Raw genomic sequence first — 14,702 nt, 5'->3', positions numbered from 1 at the left:
GGATTCATTTGAGGTTTGTCCTAGAGTAAAGTCATCTAGTTTTGGACCATTGCATAGTATTATGTAATAAAATAAGTTTGCTTAGCAAGTTTCTAGTGGTGGATATTTGCATTATTGCCAATTCTTTCATATTATAAACATTGCTGAAATTTAATATGCTTTCTTGTAAACATATGTATTAAGTTGCTGGTACATAAGGTATGCAGATGTACATGTTACCTATGTGCTGTATTTCTGACAGGGAAGCAATATTTTACGATTTAGAGCCAAGGTCAACAAACAGTTTCTGTAAGGGCAGATGATAAATATTTTAGACTTTGCTGTCTCTTTTAAAACTACTCAAATCTGATCTTTAGACAATATATGAATGAATGGATATGACCAAGTTCCAATAAAACTGTTTATAAAAACAGGTTGTGGGCTGGATTTGACTCACAGGCCGTAGTTTGCAAACCCCTGTTTTGGAGCATGCTTTAGTCCCATAGATCTGGCGATGACTGTTTGATCTTACACATACTACACAAGGGCAAGTTTTCTAGCTTCTGAGCCTCAGTTTCATTATCTGTAAAATGGGGAAGCTAGGGCATATTTGACACAAGTTGTTGAAAGGAGCAAAGAAGAGAAAATGTAGAAAGTTTTCATTACAATGAATATAGTGAATATTCTCCAAATGGATGATGGATTGTTGATGTTAGTCATTTGATAGCAGAAGTAGGACTTGGATGTTTAAAAACTCAGCTATCAAGATAATTCAGATTTTGATGTAATATGGTTGATTATTGATTTTTCCTTTTGGTTCAGAGTTCAATAGTCTTTGCACAGCACCATTACTGATAATATCTTTCTTTGCTCATCACAGATTTTTTGAACTCATTTAAAATTTTACGATACTTTCGAAATCTTATCTGTTTTGATAACTGAATTTTTGGTGAGTGCCTTGTTTGCCTTACCCTAGTCCTATCCCTATTGAACAGATATGAAAACAGATAAGTCCCTGACACCATGGAGCTCATTTTCTCATGGGCCTTGTACTAGGAAGAGAAATTAACAAAGCTAACGAAATAGAGAGTGGCTAGGGGTGCTATTTTAGATAGTTAGGTCAGAAGGCCTCTCTGATTAGGTGATTTTTATGACTATTATTTCTGCTAAAATCCCTCTAATTTTTTTCCTCGGTCTCATTTACTGGAAGTTACTTACACTATGAATTTATCGAAATAGAAGTACAAGTTACAATCAAGTATTCACAGTGTGACAGTGGGACCCAGAATTCATCATGTTGTTTTGGCTTTACCTCATAAATATGGTGCTTTATGTCCAGACATTTCCCCAGATAGCATTTAATAATTAATATATTTTGGAGCAAACATTCCTCCTTTTATGGTTGTCACAGGAAGGGAGTTACTCATCCTGTCTGCACCCTGCGAAGTGTTTCCTGGTCCCACATCCCATCCACACCAGGCCTCTGTGCTGTTGAGTGACTGCCTTGTAAAACTGTTTTTAATTTCTTTTTTTTTTTTTTTCCTCTCAGCTTTTATGTCAGTAGGTTGGTATACAGACCCTCAGCCCTCCTAAACACCAAACTCCCAAATTCTGTCTCTGGGAATTTTTCCCTTTTCCTACTTGTGACTGAAATTTCTCATGAGCTTGAGCATCTTTTTCTTTTGCTTTTTTTTTTTTTTTTTTTTTGAGACGGAGTCTCGCTCTGTCGCCCAGGCTGGAGTGCAGTGGCGCAATCTCGGCTCACTGCAAGCTCCGCCTCCCGGGTTCACGCCATTCTCCTGCCTCAGCCTCTCCGAGTAGCTGGGACTACAGGCGCCCGCCACCACGCCCGGCTAATTTTTTGTATTTTTAGTAGAGGCGGGGTTTCACCGTGGTCTCGATCTCCTGACCTCGTGATCCGCCCGCCTAGGCCTCCCAAAGTGCTGGGATTACAAGAGTGAGCCACCGCGCCCGGCCGCATCTTTTTCAATATTAAACAAAACCTTATGGAGCATGATACTGAGTAATGGTGTGAAAAAGCCCTTCCATACAAAGACACGAAATCCTGGCCATGTTTAAACCAGACCTTAACTGTCAGTTTTGTTTTGCTCTCTGGGTTGCATCTCTGACTTTTCAGAATAATGTGTGCTCACCTCAGCAAGTCTTTCCCACATGATAACTTGAGCAGTGGCGTGTCTCTGAGGTAGAAGCCTTCAGCAAGAGGCAGCTATTCCCATTAAGTGCTTCATGGATTTTTATCCCATGACCACTGTGTTAAAAGAGTAAAAATTTACAGCAATGGACTTCAGAGCTGGTTTCTTCTTCTTTTGTCTAAATGAGATCTTTAAAACCTTAGCCAAGTTCGTCCTTCTCTTACAGGGAAAGAAGATAGGAAGAAAGAGGGAGAAGGAGGAGGGAATTTAGGGTTGTTATTTTTATATATTCCATCCAGAATGCATTCCTGGTTTTTATCTTTATAATTTGACATTTTCGTCTTAGTGAAAACATTGAATAATTTAAAAGTTGGTCTTCTTAAACCAGCATTTTGATTATATCCTGTATTTATTAGTTACAAATAGCACAAAGCCTACTCAGATGGGTTAAAATACAAAGGCAGTTAAAACTGAAAAGTCTAGAGATGAAATTTAAATTTCAGGCATGGTTTGATCAGATCTTCCTCTCTATTTTCCCCCCTTTCTCTTGTTACTGTCTTTTTACTTTTCACCTTTGGCCTTCGGCTGCTTCCCTCCCGATTGCAGGTCATTCTGCTCCCTTCCTTCTTCACTCACATTCAAGGGAGGAGGGCCTGTTCTATCCCACAGGCTCTGAACAAAATTTTGGGCCTTGCCTTGTGAATAGTACCAACCTAAACCAGTCCCTCTGTATTAGTCCGTTCTCATGCTGCTATGAAGAAATACTTGAGACTGGGTAATTTATAAAGAAAAGAGGTTCAATTGACTCATCGTTCCAAATGGCTGGGGAGGCCTCAGGAAACTTACAGTCGTGGCAGAAGGCACCTCTTCACTGGGCGGCAGGACAGAGATTGAGTGCCCAGCACAGGGGGAAACCCCTTATAAAACCATCAGATCTCGTGAGAACTCACTCAGTATCACTGGAACAGGATGGGAGAAACTGCCCATATGACTCACTTTCCTCCACCTTGTCGCTTCCATGACACATGGGGATTACGGGAACTACAATTCAAGATGACATTTGGATGGGGACATAGCCAAACCATATCACCCTCTGAACTGAGGAATCTTCCAGGCACTAATTGGCTTAGGCCTGGGTTAACACCCTTTGCTGATTCAATCTCTTGTCAAGGAGGATGAGATTCCACTAATTGCCATATACTAGTCAGGTGCAGTTTCTGAAGCTGGGTCAGGGTTATGCCATTTAGATATTAGTGTTTGGATGTGTGTTCGTAGAGGAAAGTATGGATAATCATGTTTAGTGAGTACTTGGTATGTGCCAAGTACTGTTGGACATGATCTTGGTGTAAATCGTTTATTAAACCCTTATCACATCCTTGTGGTTACTTTTAGTAAGGTACTTTGGGGTTTGGAGGTCGGCTGGACTATCAACAAATATTTGGTGTCTATTTGATTCTTCCGGGTATTTAAAGGACGTGTCCGATTGAATTTAGAACTCTTAGGAGCTTTAGAAGTGATCTAATGTAACCCTGTAATTTACATGTAACAAAATTGAATTTTTATAAAACATCACCACTGCCATATTCATGTCCACTCTCCAGAGATGAAACTGGAATGGAAAGAGCAAATATGTGATATGACTGTCCCCCTAGAAAGGTATTGCTCATTAATCTTGTCTTTATGAATAACTAGTCATACAATTTGTGAGTTATTTGGAGCCAACATGCAAGGTAAATCTTACTTGTTATCCTTGAACTAGAACTCAAGTTGCCAGCCAACCTTCCCCAGTGCTCTTTGTACTTTGTTGTGTGATCTTTTTAATCCTTGGATGATCGTTTCTGTTATGTCTTGATGGAAAGTCAGGATTCTAAAAGAACATATTAGTCAAAATGTTGACTCTTTGAGGGTGTACCTAACTTTAAGGTTGAAAAGTTTAGGTCTGGAACCAACTCATCTCCATTTTATAAACACTTAAGATGTTTGGCATTGGCCAGTAAGAATTGTGGTAACTTTGTTAGTATCTCAGATACTTGTTGAAGCCAGTTTCATGTTGTATCTGTGAGAAGCAGGAATAAAGTTGGTACAACTTTAAGTCAGACTAGTTAGGTTTTGGGTGAATAAATGATCCCTATTATTGGTAGAAATTTTTAATGAATGTTTGGATGTGGGGTGGATTCAACTTGAAAGATACAGCTTTTAAATCCCAGATACACCTAAACATGCAGAGGTCAAAGACTTTTAAGTCTTTGAAGGACCTTCAGAATCTTGCAGTGTGGATGGCATGCATGTTCATGGTTTGTACTCTAATAATGTCATATTACACACCCATGCAGGCATCACTAATCAGTCAACTCCTTTTGAGCCTTTACTCAGCCTAGAGGTCTGTGGCTCAGAAGTAAAAGGTAGCCATTATAGGCTGGGCACGGTGGCTCACGCTTGTAATCCCAGCACTTTGGGAGGCCGAGACGGGCGGATCACTAGGTCAGGAGATGGAGACCACGGTGAAACCCCGTCTCTACTAAAAAATACAAAAAATTAGCCGGGCGTGGTGGCGGGCGCCTGTAGTCCCAGCTACTCGGAGAGGCTGAGGCAGGAGAATGGTGTGAACCCGGGAGGCGGAGCTTGCAGTGAGCCGAGATCGTGCCACTGCCCTCCAGCCTGGGCGACAGAGTGAGACTCCGTCTCAAAAAAAAAAAAAAAAAAAAGGTAGCCATTATTGCCATCTTTACTCTTTTTAATACCCTCCTTTTCCAGAACAGTAAAACAGGCTTCAGAGAAGCTTTTACCATCAGGATTAGAGTCTGGGACCTCCAATTTAGGCACTGGTACTGAATGAAATTTTACCTGAAATAGTTTTAACATCCAGTCCTAAAATAGACACCCTGGGAAATTAGACAGACAATGGTATTAAAAAATGAACAAAGTAGTTTCTATTTCTGGTGTTACTGTCTGATATTACTTCTGGTATTATGGTTAATTGTTGATAGTTTTCTTAAAGCACATCATTGATACGAAATGGAGTACTGCAGTTTTTATAGCTAGAATTTAAAACCAAAAAATGTGTAAGTGTATTTCATTATTTGCAAAGTAACTTAATATTTTCTTAACTGGCTTAAAATTTAGAAGATTTCGATCAACAAAGTTGAACAGCTTTATAATTGAATACGAATAAAGTAAAAATAGTGGCAAGCCGTAATATGCATGCCTTTTAAGACTTTTTCCATTTTTCCTGTACACACAAACAATAAATGCACAAGAAGTAATTAAGCTACCAGTACTGGAGAATGCAAAAGAATTGTAAGCAGAATCCCATAAAGATTTTAATTAAAACATGGAATAATTTAAACATGTGTATTCGATTTCGGGTAAAAAGCATTAATTATAATAGGTAAAAATGATAAACATATTTTTGGATTGTTGCTGTTGGTTAAAAGCAGACAACAGGATGCAGAGTAATAAGCCTGGATTCAGGTAATATTTGTAATGTAAGTTTATTGAGGGAGGCATTAATAAGCATATTTGACTAGAAACAGTTCATAACATGTATATTGGTTTTGTTTTTTAATTAGATTTAGACAGAATTCATTGTTTTTAATGGCTTTTCATTAGTGAATAGGAACCATTATTTGGATCTATTGTGGTAAAATAAATTCAAGGTACATGCTTATTTTCAGCAAAGAACCTCTTATGTATTTAAAGAAACCACTGTTTGGAATATGAATCATAGATAGGTATGTGAAATTCCTTGCTTTTAGACAAAGTATGATTTCTGTGCTCATACAACTTTTATCTTAGGTCAATTATGAACAGAGAACTATACTGAAGTGAGAAGGTTTGCTTAAATTTTAGAAAATTCTTGTTGTTGACCAGTTTTATTTGTCCTTATTTGGACTTTTCAAGTAGTATTGCTGGGGGTGATGGTAGGGGAACATTAAGGTGTTTCTCTCAGATTTTTATTTGATATTTGTTTGAATAGAATTAACTATCATTGATTTAAAATTCATATGTGTCGACCAAGTCCTTTGGGCTAAATCTGCCTTAAAGAAACTGAGCATGAAGTGAAGTCTCAGATTCAAGCCTAGATTTACAGTATTTGCCATTATTTTCACGTGAAAAATTCTGTCTGCCTTAAACAGACCAGTTGGAATTAATCTCCAATTGTGTGATTTATTCTCCCTACTGTAGAAATACGTCTTCCTGATGCTAGTCTACTGAATTGTAACATCTCAAAATGAGAAAAATACAGTGACTTGTTAATGGCACCCTAAGGAGGTAGAAGTGGATTATTTTAATGCACAAATGAGCTATAGATTAAGCTAATGATGTTTTTCTTAATGACAGCTTTAAAAACTGAATTTCTCCAACTTTACATAAGGTTTTTATATAAGCTTAAATAATATCACCCATGAACTTGATTATTTTCTTTACCCTAGTCTCTTCTTTCCCTCGTCTTTTGTGTTTGCAGACTCAACCTTTATCCAAAAAGGATATGACAATCATCCCAGTATTACCCATAAATCAGTGTCCATCTCCCTCATCTCTCGTGCCGTAGACAACGGCCTAAGTGCATACCAGTAAATCCAGTGAAACCTGGATAGTAAAATTTAACTCATTTAACACAACTTATATTTTACTTGGCTTCTATGCAGTTTCCTCCATAATTTCTTCATTTCGTTGGCAGAGTAGCCACAGAAGAATGACCTTTTGACAAGGACCTACTAGGAACCCAACATGGGTGTGTTTACTATTAACTGAGCACCAAACTTTACTCAGAACTCATGAGTTTTTCCATTAATTTTTGTTTTTGATTCCACCATTCAATCTAGAGCACCACATTCTATTTATTGTCTCTGTCTCCTTAATCTTCTCTGGTCTCTGACAGTGTTTTAGTCTTTCTCATGACCTTGACACTTTTGAGGAGTGTTTGTCAATTATATAGAATGTTCCCCAATTTGGGTTTATCTGATGTATTCCCCATGATTATACCAGGGTTGTGAATTTTTGGAAAGAATACCATGGAGGTGATTTGCCCTTCTTACCACTTCTTGTCAGATGTCCAAGGTAGCCACGTGGTCTCACTTGACTAAGGTGATGTTTGCTAGGCCTCTCCACTGGGAACTTACTTACTAAATCTAGCCAAAGATGGGATTAAGCTCTTCTTGCCAGAGGGGCGAACTCTATTTTTGACTCTTGGCCTCTGCCCAAATGGGAAATGCCTGAGTAAGATGACCACAGGCTAGTAAACTTCTCTGCACTGCCCCAAGTGACTTCACTCAAGTGTCATCCCCACCATAAGTTCTCTCCTGGGGAGGTGGGGCCCTTCCTCTCCCTTTGCATTCCATGAAATGCTTGCACCCAGCTGCCTTAGCCGTTGGGTGGGCTACATGTCCGTTCCATCCATTGCCTAGTTTCTTGACAATCTGCTATACATTTACAAGCCAGTAACAAAGGCAGTAATTATTGCGGGCAGCACTTACTGAACTTCCAGTGTTTGATAATGCTCTAAGCACATGGATTATCTAATATAATCCTATAGCCACCCTTTGGTATCTGGGCACCTCATTGTACAGAGGAGGGGCTGTGAGCCACAGGCAGCTTAAATTGTCCAAGGGAACTGGGGCAGCCCTGCTCCTTATCTCGCATTTCTCAGCACTGTCTAGGACTGAGCAAGTGTTGATTCTGTATTTAAATTGATAACAGTGATGGATTGATCATTAAGACTAAATTTCCTCTTTGATTGACCTTCTTTGATTACAGAGGTCTGTTAAAGCATAGAAAAAATAAGAGCAGTTTAAAAATGATGATGCTTCACAGAAGGCATTGAAAGCAAGAGTTCTACTGCACCCTTTCTTTAAAAAGCCATAGTCACCTTTGCTGGGCTTGTTAAATTTGCACATGGATTCTTTCATGGACATCACATATTTGCAGCTTATTTTACCTTGTTCAAATGAATTTAATATATTAGTGAAGAACGAAAAGGAGTATTCACTCCTGAAGTTGACATCCTGGCTCTGGAGACCAAGGGAGTGAGGAATATTTAGCAAGAAGTCAGCAGATAGATGTATAAACTCAAACTAAAATAAATATGACAATCATCATATTGAACAATCATATTTAATATGACAATCATCATATTTAACATGTTTGAATCATATTAAAGAGTGGAACTCTGCCATTCTTTAATGTCTTCTTTCAGTTCTCTCTTCTTTCAATTCATTTATTTGTACCTAAAAGTATGTTTTAAGGGCTTACTGTATGTGAGCCCCTGTGATAGGCATTGGAATGAATTTGTACAAGATATAGGAGGAACCAGTTCTCAGAGTTTACCACTAGTGGGGAAGACAGATATTTAGGTATAAATGGTAAATTATACAATAGTGATAATGGGGTCCAAAGGAAACCAAGAACCCCTGTGTATCCCTCACAAAGGGACGTTTACCCTGAGATCAAACTTTTAGCCGGGGGTTTCAGATGTGTTTATTGAATTCATTAAAAAGAATATATTTGTCATCACATGTTGAATGAGAAACACTATTACATTCCCTTAGTACTTAGAGGTTGGCAGTATGTCTCAATCAAAATCTCATTTCTTTAAGACTTTCATCAGGTGAACAGGAAATTACTTTTGGCAGCCCAAACTGCCCTGTGGTTTCTACCCCTGCCCTTACCTCTTCCCTTTTGAGAACACCGACTTGTGTACTAGATTCACGTGCTGGAGTTGGTGAGCCATTCAGAAGGATCTCGCTGCCAAAATACAGATGTCTTGTTACTTCTAAGAAAGAGTCGGTAAGAGGAAACTAAAGTGCAAGTGACTTCTTATTCTTATTTTAGATGGGTAATATCATGTCTGAGGCAGGAAGGCTTCTCGTTAAGTGTTCATCTCTTCCCAACTAGGTTTAAGTTAACCATAGTCTTTATTTAGTATCTTTTTTTTTTTTTTACTATAAAGTATTTATTCAAATTTGTGAAAAACAAAGCATTCAATACTATGAGTCTTGCGGAACTGCAAATGATTAATGGTATAATTCTCAGTCTTTTATAAAGTGTCTTAACACTGAAGAGATTTATACAGTGTGGAATGGCAATGGTGCTTCGATGTGAGAATAGATAATCAATACCTGCAAGCTTGGAAAAAATGTTCTATTTCCTCTGCTAATGACATAGGGGTTTTTGCAAGGCAAGGGTATTTGAAGCATGAAGTACTCCAAAGAAGAATTAATTTGAAATCTGAAGTGGAAGATCAGTTTCAATTAAAATTGCACTTGAACGTATATTAGGTGGAAGTGTGAAAGCAAGCATGTAGTCGGCTTAAATCTTCAGATTGTTACCAGTGAATAAATGAATCCCACTGGTATGAACCCAGATTATATTTTTATAGAGTGATAAATTATATTTTACCCATGTCTGGAAGGCTATGAGAAATAATATGAACGGCAAGTACTTTTCTGACGTTGCAGAGTATTTTTTTTTTTTTTTTTGAGATGGAGTCTTGCTGTGTCACCCAGGCACCCAGGCTGGAGTGCAGTGGTGCGATCTCGGCTCACTGCAAGCTCCACCTCCTAGAGTCACGCCATTCTCCTGCCTCAGCCTCTCCGAGTAGCTGGGACTACAGGCGCCAGCCACCACGCCCGGCTAATTTTTTTTTTTTTTTTTTTTTTTGTATTTTTAGTAGAGACGGGGTTTTACCGTGGTCTCAATCTCCTGACCTCGTGATCCACCCGCCTCGGCCTCCCAAAGTGCTGGGATTACAAGCGTGAGTCACTGCGCCCGGCCTGCAGAGTATTTTTTAAATTGTTAGTAGTAGGAGGCTAATTATCAGGTATCTGTTTTTACAAATGATGGCTTGCATCTATTATTTGAGTCATATGTATTTGGATTTATTTTAGTGTGTCCGATATCATTTTTCTCTGTTGAGTGTAATTTTATTGTACTGTAAGTTTCTAGAAGGCGTGCATACATACACATATGATATTATGATATTAAAACATTAGGGTTGTATAATTTGGATTTACAAGCTCAATTGTGGCTAAGTAAAATTCCTATTTTGGTCAGCCATCTAATAAATCAACAATCACTTTATTTGGTTTTTCAGTGGATTCTTTTGGCATCTGGAAGAAAATTTAAGCTGTAGACAGGATAATTAGAGCCATTCCTTATGTCTCCTTCCTCTCCTTTTTTTTTTTTCTCCAAATATATAGATGCAAGATGAAAATAAAGTTTGGCCAAAATAAAATTTGGCTAAGTATATGGCAAATGCATACTATCCCTTTGTGACTCATCACAGTCATAGGGAATTTGACAAAGAGGTAAAAAAAAAGAATACATGAGTGAAAAGCCTATGACAATTTAGTTGGAATCGTGCAGTGAAGAAAATGGTGATGTGAACTTTTTCCAGATAGTAGCGTGACACTTACAAATGACTTAAAAGTGCCCGAAGATTGCTAGACCTTTGCCAGTCAGCGAACATGTTCGTTTGGATAGTCTGTTTTTATCTTACTCTTTGGGATGAGGATTAGGGAGAATGACTTAAGCATTAGAGTGAGGCTGCGGTATTTTCCAGATAGCAAAAATATGCATCATTTTTAAGGAGCTATATCCATTGCTCTTGCAGCCATGAAACCTCCCTTACCATAATGGAAAATACTTTCTGTGATTGTCCCATTTTTCTTGTACCATTGTTTATATCTACTGTGAGCTGTTATCAGTTTTGGGGGAATGGGGAAAGCCATGGCAAATGATTGGGTGGCAGCCACTCATGTGGGCTCTTATTTAGTGGTAGGGAGGTTTATCTACTACTAAACTAACAAGGCTAGTAGTTAGACTTACCTACTAATAAACTAAACAAGATTTCTCTGTGTCTTCCATTGTACAAGGCTAGGTATACAGGAGGCACAAAAATCCCCACCCATCCACCAGTATTTCTGTAGATGAATGTATATACACACATTAAGCTTTCTCGTTGGGAAGCCTGTGTTTTACTTGCTAAAAATTGTGAGGTTTATTCTTATCTAATTCTCAATAAAGGATTCAGTCTTACTCTTTCCAGCAAAAGTTGTTTCAGCAGGCTACTCCCGCTTTGTTGTGTCAGCGAGGTTAAAAGTAGGATGCGGGCCGGGCGCGGTGGCTCACGCTTGTAATCCCAGCACTTTGGGAGGCCGAGGCGGGCGGATCACGAGGTCAGGAGATCGAGACCACGGTGAAACCCCGTCTCTACTAAAAATACAAAAAATTAGCCGGGCGTGGTGGCGGGCGCCTGTAGTCCCAGCTACTGGAGAGGCTGAGGCAGGAGAATGGCGTGAACCCGGGAGGCGGAGCTTGCAGTGAGCGAGATCGCCCACTGCACCCCAGCCTGGGGACAGAGCGAGACTCCGTCTCAAAAAAAAAAAAAAAAAAAAAAAGAAAAAAAAAGTAGGATGTGGAGAAGTCTAAGAGCTTGTAGTCAGCGTAATAGAAACTGCCCCTGTAGTATTTCACTTCCAAATAGGGCAGGGAGGCAAATGCAGTGTGTTTTCTGTATTTATGCCTGATTGGTACCTATTAGAATTATGCTGTATGGATGTGCTTTCTTCCTTTATTTCTGTGGCATATGTCCCCCCAAAGTCTTTATTTATATGAGTGCAGAGTCCAGTTTGAAGGTAACTTTATACCTGCATTTTCTATGAGAGAGAAGGATTAAAAAGGAGAGATGAGCGTCTTAACACTCCAGTGTACAAATGAGGGCCAAACTGAAAAATCTTTCACAATTAGCCAAAGGAAAAACCTGCCTTTATTGCCTCCGTCATTTGTAATGCCTCTCATCTGTTTTCTGTTGCCTTTAATTTTTTTCCCCTTTTTCATGTTTACAGTGTTTTATGGGCTAAGAAGAAAGTTGTATTTAGGATATTGCTCACAATAGCAAAACATGCTAACTTGATGAAGGTGTTTTTTTGTGAATAAATGCTCTACTTATTTTAGGAAACATTTAAAAACTGTCAGAAATATGGACAACCCTAACAGCCCTTCTACACAACTCTCTTAACCTGATTAAAGATAAAGTTAGCAAATGTTTGATTGTAAATCAAGAAGCAAAACTAGCTTAAGTAACATCTTTTCTGAAATCTTCTTGCCACCTCAGGCAAATGGTTTGATTCGTAGTTTTCAGTACATTCACGTCTTTGGATTGGGGACATGTTGAGAGATGCAGTGCTCAGCTTCCTAAGATTTATTCATTTCATCCCTGACCCTTGAACCATGAGGATTGAAGTGTTGTCTTCTTTCAACAGGTGCCTATGGTCCTGAGCACTGGGTCACATCTAGTGTCAGCTGTGGGGGCCATCACCAGTCTCCTATTGACATTTCAGACCAGTATGCGCGTGTTGGGGAAGAATACCAGGAACTGCAACTCGATGGCTTCGACAATGAGTCTTCTAACAAAACCTGGATGAAAAACACAGGGAAAACAGGTAGACAATGGCTTCTTTATTTGTCCACAGAGCAACATGAACTGCTTTTGGATGTCTCTGGTGTTTACCTTAACCATGACTTGCTCCTTAACTGTAGTGCACATTGCTGTAGGGAGCCTAAATAAGTCCTTAGTTTCAGAACAAGTTACGTAACTCAGTAACTCACTCTGTGGCTAATCACCCTGTGGCTTCATTTTTTAAAAAATATAAACTATAGATAATAAAATATTATACATCTAGACCTAGGGTTGTAGTGATTAAATGAGTTAATAGATGTGAGGTATGTAGAAAGACTTTCAGAAAGCCACCCAATATGGTAGCCACTAGCCACGTGACTATTTCCATTTAAGTTTTAATTAAAAATTAAATAATATTGAAATTTGGTCCCTCAGTTGTACTAGGTACATTTCAAGTGCTTATCAGCCACATGCGGCTAGTGACTACCCTATTGGGCAGCCCAGACAGAGGACATTCTCTCATTGCAGAAAGTTCTATCAGGTAACATTGTGCCAAATATGCAAATGAAAACAGAATTCTTATCTTCCTTGAGATTTTGCTTTATTAATATTTTTTATTACTTCCGAGTACAGATGAACTGTCTCATCCCTTTGTGTATCAGACCAGCAATTCAATTCTTCCACTTGTCGTTTTGGGGTTTGTGAATATGCAGCATCGTCTTTTTACCATTGCTAATGCGAAGAGCCGCCTCCCTCTCAATTACTGTTGTGCAAATATCAGTTTATAGATTGTCCTTGTAAGTACCAGAGAATGCCTTGCTGTGCTCCACTGTACGATCTGAAAATAAGCTCTGGGATGTTATATTACATCTCTGCTTAGTGCTACCTGGGGTTCTGTTGATGCCTAAAGATATTTTTCACTCTTATTACTTAACTACTTATAACTTCGGGCCATTAAAGCAAGTTTTTTTCTCTCTTTCTCTTTTTAAAGTGAACTCTTTGTAACCAAGGATGTCACTGTGCACCACTGTTAGTAATCCCTTTCAGGAGCCTTGGCTGCCAGAGCCCTCATGCTGGGCTAAAATGACTTCACTCCTAGCCCTTTGGTCCTATTCATGTTGTAGGTCACAAAGTTGCCTTTTTTTTTTTTTTTTTTTAAATAACCTAACTGGCTAAATGGGCAGCTTTAGGGATCGATTTTCTTTCTTTCTCCAAACCATCATTTGTTTGAGATTATTCATGGCTGATTGCTTTGAGTTTGCCTGGCTTGTTCATAGAATGGCTTCCCACTTAGCTTAGCGCAGTGATTCCTGGCTTTGGGCCTTTTTTATAACGCCCGCAGAAACAATTCTGCTTCCTGTGTTATAGCAGGCGAACCTCTCCTGTACCTCGATTCATCTACATGAATAGCTGCTCAGAAAAAACTGGTGATCCAATAATGTTATTTGTACGTAATTTTTTTTTTTTTTTTGAGATGGAGTCGTGCTCTGTTGCCCAGGCTGGAGTGCAGTGGCATGATCTTGGTTCACTGCAACCTCCACCTCCTAGGTTCAAGTGATTCTCCTGCCTCAGCCTCCCAAGTAGCTGGGATTACAGGCATGTGCCACCACCCCCAGCTAGTTTTTGTGTTTTTAGGAGAGACAGAATTTCGCCATCTTGGCCTGACTGGTCTAGAACTCCTGACCTCAGGTGATCTCCTCGCCTCGACCTCCCAAAGTGCTGGGATTACAGGCATGAGCCACTGTACCTGGCCTCTACGTACCTTTTCATCCTCACCTCTCTATCACTCCAGCACAGATTGTGTGCTTATTGTCACAATTTAGAATGTACCTATCAGTTGCCCTACTTTATGTTTTAAATATGGTGTTCTTAGGATAACTGCAATGAGATTATTTCTCTTCAGACCATCTAAATGTAGTGGAGGAGAGCTTTGCCACACTGGGTGCAATCAGATTGGAACTGAGTACCACCTCAGCACCACATTCTGGAAGGCTGTCAAAGACAATCCCTGGGCTCTCTGATATGGTTTTCTACTTGACTTGCAACGCTCGACAGCCTTCGGCAAAGATAACACGTTTCAGTGACAGCTTTCAGCTTGGTATCACCAATGACAGGTTTTAGACGTATGTAGGGTTCACTCAATGCAAGTTGATTCATGACCTTGGTCTTCC

At 39.3% G+C, this 14,702-nt stretch overlaps 1 protein-coding gene across 3 annotated transcripts in view; it reads left to right on the top strand.

The window, feature by feature from the left end:
- PTPRG (protein tyrosine phosphatase receptor type G) overlaps positions 1–14,702 on the top strand; it is a 743,963-nt gene that overhangs the window by 419,892 nt on the left and 309,369 nt on the right. For all 3 annotated transcript variants that reach the window (XM_003273634.3, XM_003273635.3, XM_030802031.1), the window contains exon 3: positions 12,395–12,574. In XM_003273634.3, the coding sequence (XP_003273682.1) occupies positions 12,395–12,574 (180 nt within the window). The remainder of the gene's footprint in view (positions 1–12,394; positions 12,575–14,702) is intronic.

This window comes from Nomascus leucogenys, chromosome 21 (genome assembly GCF_006542625.1).
Source record: "Nomascus leucogenys isolate Asia chromosome 21, Asia_NLE_v1, whole genome shotgun sequence".
Lineage (NCBI taxonomy): Eukaryota > Metazoa > Chordata > Mammalia > Primates > Hylobatidae > Nomascus > Nomascus leucogenys.
Note: the sequence above shows the minus strand (reverse complement) of the source record. Positions and strands in the feature narration are given on the sequence as shown.